The following is a 16,322-nucleotide window of genomic DNA, read 5'->3' as shown; positions in this document are numbered from 1 at the left end:
TGAACGAGTAACAATGAATGGTTTCCAAAAAGAATCTTACTAGAGAACTAGTTCTATCATCTCTATATATCAGTACTGAGATGAAACTTTACTACTTAGTTCTCCCTACATAGATAACAATCACATCCAATTTTAGCATTTTATCTGCCTTAGTTTTCATTTTATAGCATTTTAAAGAATGGAAGTCCTTGTCATTTTTAACACTATAATGGCAAAAAATAACACTCCCCAACATTCTGAAAATAAATAACAATCTTTTTCATTCATCAATCTGTATGAAATTTAGTAAAATTATAATCCAAAGTATATAGATTGTAGGTGATATTGCCTAATAGCTTTAAGTAAATTCACAAAAAGAAGTGTATTTATATTTTGATATTTCATTTCATAAGAAACATGTTTCATCATTGTGATGAATATCATAGTACGGGAAAAATACCCAAAATCTTTTTTTCCAAAATAACACTCAAAGCACGGGCTATCAAATGGAAAAATGAAACGAGGGAGTTTTCATTCCTTTATGAGTTTCTTGCTACACTGGAAATTTAGGTTAGTTTTCATTTCGTCACCTTAAAAAAATCTGTTTTTGTTAAAATATTTCTAAATAACTGCTTCAGTTATTTATGTTTTCAGTGTTATCATTTCTAAAAATAATATTTTCTTTACAAACCATGCAACAAATGGCAAAATGCATGCACTGAGCATGTGGCAAAAGGGAAATGTCATAGGTCATGGACAATATGGTCACGACAAGACGACCTTTAAATAACACAGGCCAACAATGGAGAAACTTTTTTGCTGAAAATACCTTATTATTATGTTTTTAGGGTGGGAAATCCAAATATGATACTTAAAAAACTGTCATCACCCACCATTTCTTCACATTTTACAGTTAAATTCTTTAAAAAATTGCTAATTTAATAAATTTAACAGCTTTTATATAGTTAAAATAATTTAAAAAGGAGGTGTAATGAATGTAGATGACATTGGCAGCACTGCTGAAAAACATTTTCTGGCAAAAAAAAAGATCAATTCTATTTTTGTGTTAGCAGATGGCGTTTTGTTTACTGTCAACCTAACCTCTCTTTACTGTTTCCTGTACATGTGCTCAGTACAATGTCTAATTGTGGTTGTAAAAACTCTGCTGACAGTTTTTGTTGTACTTGTGGTGAATTTTTGACAAAAGACACCAAAGAAATATTACAGACTTCGTGAAAATGGTCCATCTATCATACTTTGGATCTAAACTTGGTGATAAAGATAAATCTTGGGTGCCACGTAAGTTCTGTTATGTGTGTGTTGAAGATCTGAGAAAATGGTCCAAAAAGGAGAAAAATGCCTTAAAGATTTGGTGTTCCTATGATATGGAATGAGCCAAGAAATCATTCCAATGATTGCTACTTTTGCAGTGTTGATCTTACTGGTCATAATTCGAAAAAACAAGAAGGTAATAAACTACCCTAACCTTCCATCCACCATCTGACCAGTAGGGCATGGTGTAGATTTGCCGGTTCCAGAACCACCAGATTTAAATTCTATTCCAACAGAAGTATTTACTGACATACAATGTGATTTACGTGAACCAGGTGATGAAGTCCATTGTAATACAGAAAGTCTAGAGCCCAAATTGTTTACTCAGACCAAGCTTAATGATTTAGTAAGGGATCTGGGCTTAATGAAAGAAAAAGCTGAATTACTTGGCTCTAGATTAAAAGAAAAGAACTTATTGGCAGCTGGAACCAGCATATACATGTATAGAAAGAGAGACCAGTACTTTTCCAAGATTTTTCAACAAGAAGGTGATTTAGTGTACTGCTCAGACATTCCTGGTCTGATGAATGAGTTTGGCATTGAATACAAAAAGGAAGACTGGAGGCTATTTATTGATTCATCCAATACTAGTTTAAAGCCAGTTTTATTACACAACGGTAACATTTATGCATCTATGGCATTCTGTACATATAAAAGAAAGCTATGAAAACCTAAAACCAGTAGCGGCACTCGCAGTCGAGCAGCTGACCCGAGCGGACGCTGCTCTCTGCACCTGGCGTAGCTGCCCGTCTGATAGCTCCCCGGAGTGGTCACAAATAAGCTGCAACTGGCGTAGCTGCCGGTGATGCTCTACTGAGTGGCACGAACTAGCGCAAGCCACTTAACGCTTTCGGACACTAAGTGCCAAGAGTTTCGGCTCAACTTCCAGCAACTTCGGTTGCAAATCTCCCCAGCGGGACTCTCCCGTTCTTTGGTAGGGTAATCTGTGTTGGGCCCGTTCACGTCGGATAACCCCGCGCACTGTAGGCCGCTCTCTTCAACCCGCGCTCTCTTGCGCCGCGCATTGCACTCCGCGCAGATAGGTAGTAGGGACACCCCTCTTCTGTAGGGACACGATACACAGCACTTTCGCCGGAAAAGCAAATATTGTCATTTCGTGAAAAGAGCAAAATTGTCGCGCATCCTTCCCTATCCAAATAAAAACTCCTGAAACAGCAAAGATGTCCGATCTTTCCTGTGCTTCCCCACCACTTACCCGCAGCAAAGCTGCAGCACAAGAGGCGGAAATGCCGGCTACTCCCGCCATCATTTCCATCCCACTGTCCACCTTCCAAGAGCAGGTTGCCTTGAAGGACAAACAGATCGCGGAACAGCAGGAGCTGATCGCAGAGCTGATGGGCAGTGAACACACACAGACAGAAACATCCACACCACACACACAGGCACCTGCTGAAAAACCGAAGGACATGCCCCCTATTTCACCTCTGGTGGCCCAGGCACCGACGGAACCGGAGCCAGAGCCGACAGAGGACACAACCAATGCAGACAAAGACGGGCCGTGGCAGCAGGTCGGCCCAAGATGCTAACAGCCGCCAAATACACAAACAAGTGAGCCCACAAACTCACGAGCCAACGGCCAAGCGCTGTTGCCAACACCATCTACATCGCGAACCAACAACAAAGGCAACACAGGAACCAACACAAACAACCCTGCGACTGCAGCATCCACAAATATACAAGCAGCTACGCAGAACACAAACAATACCGCGACTGGATTCTCACCAGTCATCATACACAACTACGGAGACCAAAGTCTCCTAAACAAGGAATTTAACAAAAAACACAACCCCACAACATACTACTCGAAGCTCACTAGGGAACACGCCGCACTGTACGTGGCGAACAAGTCAGATTACACAAATCTACTGGACTTTCTTAAAGAAAGGAAGGTAGAGCACTTCACGTACAGGACAGTCCTGGAAAAAACACAGCAGTACGTGATCAAGGGGATAGACTCACGAACCCCGACCGACAGTACATGAAGAACTCTCTGCTCTCAGGTCGGAGTGCATTCAGGTAAACCGAATGTCAGAGTTCGGCACAGCAAGACCGTCTCATAACTACATGGCGGAATTGGCCGACACCACCAAGTCCCACGACCTGCTGGAGTTAAAGCTATTTCTTCACATGGTCGTCAATGTAGAGATTTACAACACGCTGCGCACCCCCCAACAATGCCATAACTGCCAGCGCTTTGCGCACGTGGGTATCAGATGCGGTCTCACACCCCGCTGCCGCATTTGCGCTGGCGGTCACACGACCCAACGCTGCAAACTCCCCCATACAGCACCTCGCAAGTGCGCCAACTGTGGTGCTGCCCATCCGGCAAACTACAGAGGGTGCATTGCTTACAAAGCAGCTCTGAGGCGCAAAATAGCGAAACATACCAAACCTACCGCCATCACAGTTCCGAAACCGCCCCCGCGCCCAGTAAGAAATGGAATATCCTTCGCTGGAGTGGTCGCTGGCAGCCCCAGCAGCGCGGGACGGTCAGAGGAGCCCCAGAGCTCAGGACACGCTCAGCAAACATCCCCAGCAACAGACACACAACAGACAAACACAACACCTGACACCACACCCGCACCGGGCACACCACACGGAACCAGCAACAACACCCTACCCCCTGAGATCGCGGACTGCAGCCCACCACAGGCTACAGAAAACGCACCTACATAGGGACGACCACAGCACCAGAGGAGGAGAAGGAGAAACAGCCGCAGCACAAGGAACACGACCACACCACAACAAGTACACAGACAACAGGACACCAACTCAACAACCCACATAACACACCCACTCACCACAGAGAATGCACAGGCGCCCACAACTGCCACACGAACAGCCGACACTCAGGCCAGCCCTCACCAGACGCCAACACAGGAACAAGCGGCCGCTAACACGACGAATAACTCGCAGGCCGACATTACCAACATTATGACAACATTCCAGAGAATAATGGAAACATTATTCCCCAGACGCACGACCACCGAAATAGTCACGAAGATTATGGGATGTGTCTCACAACTCTTCATGCAGTTCATGTCGAGCACGCTCAACTGGACTAGCTTCCAAGCCACTATCACACCACTTTTTACACTACTACATGGATAATACACCACACCAGCCCTGAAACGCAGACTTAAACACAATCACACAGATCCTGTTTTGGAATGCCAACGGGATCACAAGCAAAAAAGACGAAATGGCCGCGTTCATGGAGCGAAAGGTTATCCGAATCGCTCTTGTGAACGAAACACTGCTTACGCCTCGCAAACAACAAAACATCCCAGGGTATTGTGTCTACCGTACCGACTGAGCGGATGGCAGGCGGCACGGCAATCATCATACACACAGACATAGAACACACGAACATCAAGCTCCCAGCACTTGAAAGACTAGAGGCTACGGCCGTCAGGGTCAAGTTCAACGGAGCCAACACCACACTGATATCGATATACAATCCTCCTAAAAACATAGTAACACGCGATATCAGCACAGTACTCAACATAGCACCGCGGGTAATTGCCACTGGAGACCTCAACGCAAAACACCCTGATTGGAACTCACGAATACGAACCTCCAACGGCAAGAAACTGTACGAACACGCACTAGGCCGAAACTACATTATACTTGGACCGGACGTTCCCACGTTCGTGCCTACACAGGCTCAACACAGGTCAGACGTGTTAGACATAGCCCTCATAAAGGGCACCACATGCATACTCAACCTTACGGTTGAAAACGATCTGGACTCAGACCACATGCCTGTAATACTGCACATGGAAGAGATACTGCAGGACATCGAACCACGCAGGATGCTTAACTACAAGTGTGCGAATTGGACACTGTTCAAGGAAACGCTTGATAGTCACATTCCTGACACCCACGAAATTAACAACACACAGCAAATCAATGAGGCTGTGGAGGCTCTCACAACTGCCGTCCAAGACGCAATGACTGACGCCATTCCGTTTACAACACCAAAACAACACTCGACGGCCCTGCCCCAGGAAATCCTGAGCCTTATCTCAATGAGGAACCGCCTCAGGGGATACTGGCAGCGTACCAGGCGCCCGTTCTATAAACTGCACGTCAACAGACTCCAGGGCATAATACGGAATAAAATACAAACATTCAGAAACGAGCAATGGGAACAGAAACTCGCTGGGCTGGATACCACACGTCCTGGCGTGTGGCAGCTGGCCAGACACTTCACCAGGGAGAAACATTACATTCCCACGTTACAAGGACCAGACGGACCAGCCTACTCTGCGACGGAGAAGGCAGGGCTTATGGCCACAACACTTGCAGCGTCTTTCATGCCGAATCTGGTTCCTTCAGACCCAGCATTCACACTTGAAACGGACCAGGAGGTTACACGACTTGTAGCCCAGCCCTCGCGCAACGAAATAAGACGTACCAGCACAAATGAAATCACATGGGCTATCAAGCACACCAACACTAGAAAAGCCCCTGGGCCTGATGGCATTCAAAACCGTGTCCTCCAGGAGTTCACGGATAAAGCCGTAGAATACCTCACACACTTAACGAATGCCATCCTGACACACCAACACTTCCCTGACTTTTGGAAGGCAGCCAAGGTCCTGATGTTCAGGAAGACAGGGAAAGACCACTCCCTCCCACAAAATTACCGACCCATCAGTCTGCTGTGCTCGCTCAGCATGATTGTTGAGAAGGTAATACTAAAACGTATCACTAGGCATTGCATCGCCAACGACACCCTAAGACCTGAGCAATTCGGCTTTAGGAATCACCACTCGACAACACAACAACTCCTCCACGTAGTCGAACATATAACACACGGCTACAACATGAACAAAGCCACAAGGGCCGTGTTCCTAGACATCGAAAAGGCTTTCGATCCTCTCTGGCACAACGGACTCATACGCAAACTAAGCGAAGCTGGTTTCCCAGACGGACTCTTACGTCTCATACACTCATATCTCACGAACAGAGGTTTCAACATTAACGTGCAGGATAAACAATCAACACAACACAGTATCCAAGCTGGAGTACCCCAAGGAAGCATCCTAGGGCCCATCTTGTTTAATCTGTACATTAATGACTTCCCAGTGACACAAAACGCGATGTTAGCCATCTACGTGGATGACACAGCCATCCTCGCGCAAGACTGGAAACCGTCGAACATCAATTCACGAATACAGACAGCACTCAGAACAGCTGAGCCTTGGTTGGAGCGACAAGTGCGAAGCAGTTTTGTTCACACGCAGACCAAAACTACTGCGCAAACACCAACACTGTAGACCAATAACACTACATACACGCCCAATACGTTTCGGAGAGAAAGTCAGGTACCTTGGTGTCTAGCTGGACCGGAAACTTACATGGGGGGACCACATCGAATACGTTGCCAACCGAGCGCACGCGAGGCTCAAACAGCTCTACCCAATGCTCAACAGGGAAAGCACACTGAATAGGAGGGTGCCGAGGTCCATATACATGACACTGATTAGACCTCTGATGACGTACGCAGCTCCTGTCTGGGGATATGCAGCTCCTACACGACTGCGCCGCCTGCAGATCATACAGAACAAGGTGCTACAAACCATTAGCAACGCTCCACGCTACACACGCACTGTGGATCTTTACCATGAATACCGCCTTGATACCCTCAAGGAAGTATTCAAAAAACACGCCACACGTCTATACAGGAACTCGAGGCACTCTAACAATCCTTTCATCCTCACTCTGGGAAACTACGATCACAACCACAGGTGGAAGCACAAGCGGCCAAAGACACTGCTAGCTAGGGCATAGCCACCTATGGTAAACTAACATATGCAAACAGCAACAAATGTCGATAAGCCCCTGCATATCAGCAACACTGACTGGCAACTACCAGCTGCTATTAGAGCCGACCAACAGGCCACAGCAGGGACACCGACGAGCTCGCCCACAGACGCACAAACAATCTGCCAACATTCCCTCACACTGTGCTTCCGGTATATGACCTATCGGACACAAGATCAATAACAAACCTAACTGTTGCAGGTTGCTGATGCTGAACGAGGACTCTGTACCAGCACCCAGCGCCAGCCGCCGAGCAGCACAAACGCACAATGTCAAGGTATCGACATGCATGATACCCACTACTAACAAAGCTTATCCTTGCACAACCTATCGCAGGCAGCAAGACAACCGCTACTGCTCTTACCACCCGACCTAACTATCGCAGAGGTTTTTTTCCCTTGGCTCTTGCCTTGGCACTTTTTTTCCTCTGCCCTTAAAACCGCTTCCCTTCGTCAGATTTCGACCAATCTATCTCAAGATGAGCGCGTATTAATGGTTAATCTTAACCAGACGTACGCAAACATCGCAGTACCCACATCCTGTGACACCTCACTTTAGTGAATACTAACCCTTATGCAGAGATGGCAGTAGGCCTTTTGTGTTGGCCATCATGCCGGTGTGGGCGTGGAGGGGCTCCACCTCTATTCAAACACCTAGAACCAGTGCTAAGTAAAATAGGCTATTCTGCTCATAGTTGGATGATATGTGGCGATCTAAAAGTAACATGCATGCTCCTTTGTCAGCAAGGTGGCTTTACCAAATTTCCATGTTTCTTGTGTGAATGGGAAAGATTCCCTGTGAGGGAGTCTTTAAAAACTGGTGAGAACATTCTACGCAAAAACCTTGTAGATCCAAAAAACATATTCCTACAACCTCTAGATACAATGTTACGCCTAATGAAACAGTATGCAAAGGCTTTGCCTAAAGATGGACCATGTTTTAAGTATCTCTGCCAAAAGTTTCCACCTTTCAGAAGCTAAACGAAAAGAAGGCGTCTTTGTCAGACCTGACATGATAAAATTGATGTTTGATGTTAACTTTGAATCCACAATGACCTTAAATGAGAAAGAAGCATGGGTATCATCCAAGCAAGTTATTACAAAGTTCTTAGGACATGAGAAAGACCCAGAATATGTTTCTATTATAGCTACAATGTTAAAGAAGTTTAAAACTTTAGGATGTTAAATGAGCCTGAAAGTTCACTTTTTGAACAGTCATCTTTACTTCCTGGACAATATGGGAGATGTTAGTGAAGAGCAAGGAAAGCGTTTTCACCAGAACATTAATGTGATGGAAAAACGCTACCAAGGCTGCTGGAACACCAACATGATGGGGAAGTACTGATGGTCACTTCACCGAGAAGTTCAGCTACACAAGAAGCTTCAATGAAAACTGAGAAACAAAATACAAACCAATTCCAGCTGACAAGTGAAACCTCTATTAACACATATCATTGTTTTAAGTAGCTCACTGTAAATACAAAGTATGCTTATGTTGTAACAAAGTGTTTCATTAATTTCCCCATTTACCGTATAGCATAGGATTTTTATACTATATAATAAAAAGCATATTGCTCAAAAACTCTGGGTAATACAAAAATACTAAGGTTAGATTTGGATCCAGCTAATAAAACTCTATAAATATCAACTATCAAAGTAAAAAAGTTGATTAAAAAATTTTTCCTTGGCCTGTGTAATTAAACTTAGAGAATTACCTCACCCAACAGCAATTTAAAAAAAATCCCATTGATACTGTGATAACATTTACATCAAATGATCCTTCAAGTGTGTGATAATATTCTGATTGAGAATTGGTAGCATAAATGTGGGGAGGAAGTTATTCCACTTCAATAATGACTATGTTTGCACAACATATGAGCATTTGTGTTAGCTGGCTTCATCATAGTTACTAATATTTTTTGTTATAAGAAACTTTTTATTTTTTTTATTTTGGAGTGCATTCATTATTGTGCTGTAGCTGTGTTTAGTTTCACACAATAGCATGTTTTAAACATTTACAGTGTTTTTTAAATGACATAGCACTGAATACTAAATTTATGTTCTGATTAATAGGGCAGGCTCATTGAGTGTACTATCAGAGCTAGCTAAATTGCAATATCTGTAGCAGACTGAACAGAATTTAAAAAACCTACTTTAGTTTCTGGATTCTCACTTTTAAAATCTGAATGTATTTCATGTAAACTGCTTGAAAATCAATTTATCTTTTTTTTTCCTCTGTGTGTGTCATCTTTTAAACACTACACTTCATTACTTTGAAAAACAAATGATCAGTTACTTCACATTTCAGCTTCATTCCTCTTTTTTACACAAGAGTCTGCTAAGAACCACTATTCTTTACAAAACATTCAGACCTTGCTGCACTGAGTAATCAGCAACTTCAAATGAATTTCAAATTTTTTATTTTAATAAAGTAATCGTCTGGTTTTTATTTATTAAGATTTGTGTAAAATGTTCTTTATGCCACCGAGCTGCATATATGTGGCAACATTGTCTGACAACTTCTGCTTCAGCATCTGATACAAATTATATTTTATTTGTATATTTTCATCTAATTTTCAAAGTATTGTTTCTGCACTGCATATCCCTCTTTCTCATTATGTGGTGCAAGTAATTTTAGAGATGGGCACTTTACTTCTATGAAAATAGTATTTATAAAGTTCATAGAGCAGAAGACATGACTAATAAATGCAAATATTTGCATTTTAACACTGGGACTATATATACTGAAAACATTAAGTCAAAAAATTATCTGTACAAATATTTGAACAGTAACAGATTTTCAGAGACACACGAAATGCTGATCTAAAACATTCAGTATAGCAGAGAAAATACTACCAAGGAACAAGAACAACACTTAAAAAAAAAAAAAAAAAAAAGTGATATCCTATGCTTGAAGGATCATTTCTGAGAAAAGTACTTTGAGGATTGGTTCCTTCCCTTTGTGTGGTGTTCAATGAAATGCTGAACCACACTTTCACAGAACAAAACACAAACTTGTATGAATACATCTTTTTATTGCTTTTGATGGGTTTATTTAATGGATTTAGGCAACTTTAGTAATAATCTTCATACTTTATAAGGTGTAAAATTACCAAATTGACTGATAAATGGAAAATTGACCTTCTTTCTTTTCAAAAATTTTGCTAGTGCCATTTAGAACCATTCTGATAATAAAATAGCCTATCAAAACTTCCCAAATTTGAAATGATGTAAAATGGAAACACAGAGATAAAATGCTAAAATTTGGTATAATTACATTCCTCTGTAGGGGGAAAAAATAACCCAGGTTTCACCAAATTCTGAGACGGTAAATGAGAGAATGTCTTATTTTAGTTGAATTAACAGAGAATGACCATGTAAGTGCATGGACATAAGAAACTCTACATCGGAAAATACATAAATTACTGTACTGAGTAGACTAAATAGTTTGTCATATGCACATTTTACAATTATTCTCTCTGTAATTACTTACTACTTGTTATTTTCTGGCACATTTCACAGGAATATATTCATTTTGCAGAGCAGAATTTCACAATGAATAAAATGTTGTTGAGCCAGAACACATCTGTTACAAAAGCTCAATTTCTTCTCAGTAACTTATTTATATCTATGACAGACTGAAAATTTCCTTATACATATCACACCACTTCATCATATCATATATTGACGGTTAATCAACAACTATACGATGGACACAGTAGCATAAAGCATGCGTGTGCACTTTTGTTCAAGAAATTGCCAAAAAAAAAATTAATGCCTGTCCAAATAGTATCAGGGTTTTAACTAAAATGATGCTGCAGAAAAACTGCTTCTATAGAGTAGAATTTTTAAAAATGAAAGTTTCAAATAACTATCATAATTCTATAGCCAGATGCTCATCCTGCTCCTGCAGCTGTCTTATCTAAAAGGAGGGCTCTCTTGAGGGTCATCTGCTGGTGAATCACAAACTTCATTATGTATGTTGTTGTATTTTAATTGTTTGTTTATGTATTCAATTAAGCAATGACTGAGACCAGCCTGGCATTTATCTGATTGATTAAGGCAAATCAGCAAATTCAATCAGGGTCTAGTACACCACTTCTTCATCTTGTAATCTATAAGAGGTCTATTTATTTACTTAATTTAACTGATTCCTCATTATAGCTTATTTAAAATTATGGAAGCTTAGTGTCACACTGTGTATGTATCAAGTTGCCATAGTTTATCTGTAATGCCTACGGATTCATGTAAAACACTGATGATAAATAATGACTCAACATGACTAAAGGCTGGTGTATCGACAAATAGCATACTTTGTACACTCTAGTGAAAATAGCACATCAGGAATTACTGTTGACATCCGAGGAAAATACGTACTTTCGTATCATATTCCCAAGGGTGTGGTCTTCCTTGTTGATAGTAAATATCGCTGCATTTGGCACCTTCGTATCTTGCTCTTTTATTATCCTGAAATCGAAGTCAAATACCTGAATTAATAATAGTCTCGGCTAAGTACGAATCTTTTTCAACTGGTAGCATTAACAATACGTTGGCGCAACATTTCCCTACACTTCTGTGCAATAAACCATACCAAAATCCTTAACCATGCAATATCCTAATCTGCTATGACGTTTACATGCTGTAAAACTACAAACGATGTTCTGTTAACTCATGTCAGTTATTACAATTTTGTCATATGATACGTACTTCTTTTCTCCAGCAAAAAGGAGAAATGATTCGAATGTTGGAGGTGCGTTCATATTTCAAAGTTATATCTCCTTCCAAGGCACCAGCAGTACACACGCTGTCCTCACTAAGTGACACAAACTACTTGTACAACATAACAAACAGAACACGACTTCACACACTGCTACTCCCTCTTACAGGCGTCTAAACCTAGCGAAATGAGGGATGCTCAACTACCGGACCTACCGATAGATGGCTCTACCAGGTGATTACTATCGTCTGTATCGCCCGCCATATTTGAATTTGCCAAGAAGTTTCTCTCGGTCTGTATGGTGTATAAGGAATTAAGGATTATCGAAATGGTGATTTCTTGTTCCGCTTTCAATTGTACGAAGCGATGGAGTAAGGAAAGTGACTTACCATTTCACAGGTAATAGAACTACCGATACAATACGACAACAATACAGACTTAGTGCGTTTGCTAATTCGGTGTTTTTGAACAGGTTTCCTCTAAAGCACCCAGAGCTGCTAAAGAAGTGGATTACTTCCGTGAAGCGGAAAGATTTTAAACCTAAATCTTACAGTTTTCTTTGCGGAAAACTTTTCCGACAAGATGATTACGTAGTGAGCCCTGGAACGTGGAAGAAACGTCTCAGACCCGAAACAGTGCCATCAGTTTTTGACTTTCCGACACATTTGATGCCACCAAATAAACAGCCACGACGACATGTTAGGATTTTCAGTGACAACGATGCTTCTCCATTTGAGGTAGCTAATTAATTCCCTTGCTATGTGTGTGGTTTTGACTTTTGTGAATTTATTTCGTACGGACACAAATGGGCTGTATAGGTCTAAGCAATGTTGTAATACAGTTCCATATTTTTGTTTTTAGCGTTCTGTCCTGGAATCCGTGCTTGATTTGCCCTCTGCAGAAGCTACTGATTGCGTGGAGAATGTTGTCAATGAGAATTCTTCCGTGGAAAGCATGTCCCATTTATCCAATGCAGAAGCTGCGAATTGTGTCGAAAGCATTAGTATAAGGATGTTTTCACACCCCCAGAGTTTTCTTGTAATATTTTTTCATCAAGCCTTGAGTTGTTTCAAGCATATATAACGAAATTATTTCTTTATTTCAGAGTGCAGTTGGTTCTCAAGTAATTGATTGTGGTATACAGTCGAAAGTAGAAATGGAAGACAAGGCGTCGGAACTTGCAATTTTTTCTCAGACATTGTGCACGAATTAAAACGTAAACTGAAGTGTGTCCGTAAAAAACTTCGAAGAAGAGAGAAGAAAGTGTTTTCCATGGATGACATCATAAGTTCATTGAAGGAGAAGGGGAATCTTCCTATGAAGTTACATAACTTTCTCAATCGTCAGAAAGTAACACAAGTGGAATTAGTGTGCAATTTAGTGGACAACTCTCTCTCGTCAAAGGGTAATAGATAGACAACAAATGTGAAAATGTTTGCGATGACTGTGTACTTTTATTCACCAGCAGCATATGAATACCTGCAAAAATTAATGCCTCTGACCCATAAATCATTGATTTCCAAATGGGTGGCAAGTGTCGACTGTGAAACTGGCTTCTTAAAAGATGTTTTTAAGTACGTTGATTCGAACCCAATTGTAAGGGACCAGTTCAGCGATTCATGTCTAATTGTAGACAGTGTGGCACTTAGGAAGCAAGTAGTTTGGGACCAAGGAACTAAGCAATACACAGGTTTCCAGAATGAGATTTTCACTCTGCAGCGGAGTGTGCGCTGATATGAAACTTCCTGGCAGATTAAAACTGTGTGCCCGACCGGGACTCGAACTCGGGACCTTTGCCTTTCGTTGGCAAGTGCTCTACCATCTGAGCTACCGAAGCACGACCCACGCCCGGTACTCACAGCTTTACTTCTGCCAGTACCCTTTCTCCTACCTTCCAAACTTTACAGAAGCTCTCCTGCGAACCTTGCAGAACTAGCACTCCTGAAAGAAAGGATATTGCGGACACATGGCTTAGCCACAGCCTGGGGGATGTTTCCAGAATGAGATTTTCACTCTGCAGCGGAGTGTGCGCTGATATGAAACTTCCTGGCAGATTAAAACTGTGTGCCCGACCGAGACTCGAACTCGGGACCTTTGCCTTTCGCGGGCAAGTGCTCGACCATCTGAGCTACCGAAGCACGACTCACGCCCGGTACTCACAGCTTTACTTCTGCCAGTACCTCGTCTCCTATAAATCTCCACTGTGACAACCTCATGTTCTTGGTATGCTATTAGCTATTATTACAGGAATACTCTTCACATGGAGGAGGAAGCATAGTGAGATTTTCTTTTTCATCATTTCCAACATTGTACACAACTTTCTTGCACTTTTATGTTATCACATTTTTCCCTTGACATTCGAAAAGAGAGAGGGGAAAAAAAAATTTAAGCGAGCTTTCATAACTGAAAACTCTACTTGCGTCATTTGTTATTTTCAAAATGTTACTCTCTTTCCAAATACTGTCCTATTTCTTCAAATCAATTTTGAATTTCTCAGGTTATTACATATTATTTACTGTACATTGTCCACCAATACTTCTGTTGTTGCCAGATAGTTTGTAATATGGCACTACCTTTGTGCCACTGGTATTACCTAGTGTACTTTTGCAGATAAGAAAATCGACTGGACTAGATTGTCCTGTCAGTATAGGACAAATTCAGACAATATGGAACTTTTTACACTAAATTTGCAATATAATGTCACCCTTGTCTCACACAGATTGTAGCAACCATTGGGGTGCCTGTCTGGCCAGCTTCTGCAGCTTTCACTTTCAGGTTTGTTTTTTGCTTGGGCTGTATACTGACAACCAGTCATTCCAGTGATTGACACCATGTCAAAGACTGGAACCAAGATTCACAGAAATAGAATTCTATGGTTGTAATTCAAAGTGTAATTAATTTTGCTCACTGACATGTTTTGAATTCAATTTTAAAATTGTTTGGGTGTCAGACTGGAAAATTACAGTTTTAAGACACCCCAACCTTAAAATTAACAGCTGTGTTTGAGGTTATTTTCAACAACTTCCTTCACGTCCTACCTCATCATGGATCAGTCCAATATAATATTATTATTAGACTTAAATTCCAAATGATACAAGTCATGCATTTAAGAGGAGCCTTAACGTTGGGCTTTGTGTTTGTCTCATTTAAATGTATTTCTTGTCTCGTATCAAAGACTGAAGCACTGTTAAAAACTGGTGCTTCTACCATATCACTCAGTTTAAATCACCGTGTCATGTACAGGCGTTAATAAAATCATGGCATTTAAATTACTGATCAAAGAGAGAGCCAAATTCGTAAGTGCATGTTGCAATTACAGTGTCAGCATATATGCAGATCGGTAATGCATCACTTCAGATAAAGAAAAAATAACGATTTTTTCCGTTTATACGTAAGTAATACTTTAATAGTTCAGTTGTGATTTCTGTTGTCAGTAAAGATACCCCTAAGCAAACGATGTCAACTTTTTTTCAAGAGACGTCTTCACTGTTGTCCACACTTGATTTTCCGAATTATACCAGTAGTTAAAAGCTTCGGCAAGTAAGGTAATTTGTTGACCTCCATTGAATCTTAAATAGTGTTTTAAAACGGGCAAATAAGTAAAGCACTCATAAAATAGTAAACAATTTATAGGTCAGCTTGTCAAACTTTCAAAACACACTCGAATTTAGGAATTTCATAGCAGAACTGTCACTGTTTTTTCTCGCTAGATTAGAAACACTTCATTATGTTGATGTGTAGATATCTAGAGCATCCAATATAAAATACTTATGAGGGCGCAGAACGAAAAAAAAATTCATCCGTGTTTTGACACTTCGTTTTTTGCCAAATTCAGATATGGTGGACACTCAATGATATAATCTCTTGCCGGCACGCGCTAGAGCCATCTATCGGTAGGTCCAGTAGTTGAGCATCCCTCATTTCGCTAGCTTTAGACGCCTGTCTCCCTCTTGGCCTCTTCTATAATATTGTCAAGGAACTTCAATCAATTCGAGATCCACAGAGAAACTCCATGCACATGGTCCACAGACGTACATTACTTGTGACTGGCAAAGATGCATCGTTTAGTGAAGCCCAAGGAGGTATATAAACTACATATATAGGTCGTTGGTGAATGCCTACCGGGATACCCTCTCCACCCAGGTCGATAGCCACCCCTTCACCTACCGCCACCCTGATGATGTCACCCATGCCGCCTCCTTTCTCCAGCAGACCTTGTCTGAGGCTGTGGAGGCCCACGTCCCTACTGTCGCCATCCACCCCCACCGTCCTACCTTACCCCCACAGGCCGTCCTCCTCCTCCATGAATCCCGCCATCTCTACCGTGCCTTCCTCCGCACGCGTGACCCGGACACACTACGACGCCACCGGCAACTCCAGCGACACATTCGTAATTTGCTCGCGGCTAAGAAACGCCGGGACTGGCGACAGACATGCACCCG

General features: G+C 41.7%; 1 protein-coding gene across 1 annotated transcript in view; it reads right to left on the bottom strand.

The window, feature by feature from the left end:
* The window catches only part of LOC126251699 (DNA-directed RNA polymerase II subunit RPB11), a 33,007-nt gene extending 20,936 nt beyond the window's left edge, over positions 1-12,071 (bottom strand). Inside the window, exons 1-2 of the mRNA XM_049952292.1 lie at positions 11,871-12,071; positions 11,541-11,630 (exon numbers count right to left, since the gene is read on the bottom strand). Of these exons, the coding sequence (XP_049808249.1) occupies positions 11,541-11,630; positions 11,871-11,923 (143 nt within the window). The 5' untranslated portion in view covers positions 11,924-12,071. The remainder of the gene's footprint in view (positions 1-11,540; positions 11,631-11,870) is intronic.
* Between the last annotated feature and the right edge of the window lie 4,251 nt (positions 12,072-16,322).

The sequence above is a fragment of the Schistocerca nitens genome, chromosome 1, assembly GCF_023898315.1.
Source record: "Schistocerca nitens isolate TAMUIC-IGC-003100 chromosome 1, iqSchNite1.1, whole genome shotgun sequence".
NCBI lineage: Eukaryota > Metazoa > Arthropoda > Insecta > Orthoptera > Acrididae > Schistocerca > Schistocerca nitens.
The sequence above is the reverse complement of the archived record's forward strand: the minus strand, read 5'-3'. Positions and strand labels throughout refer to the sequence as shown.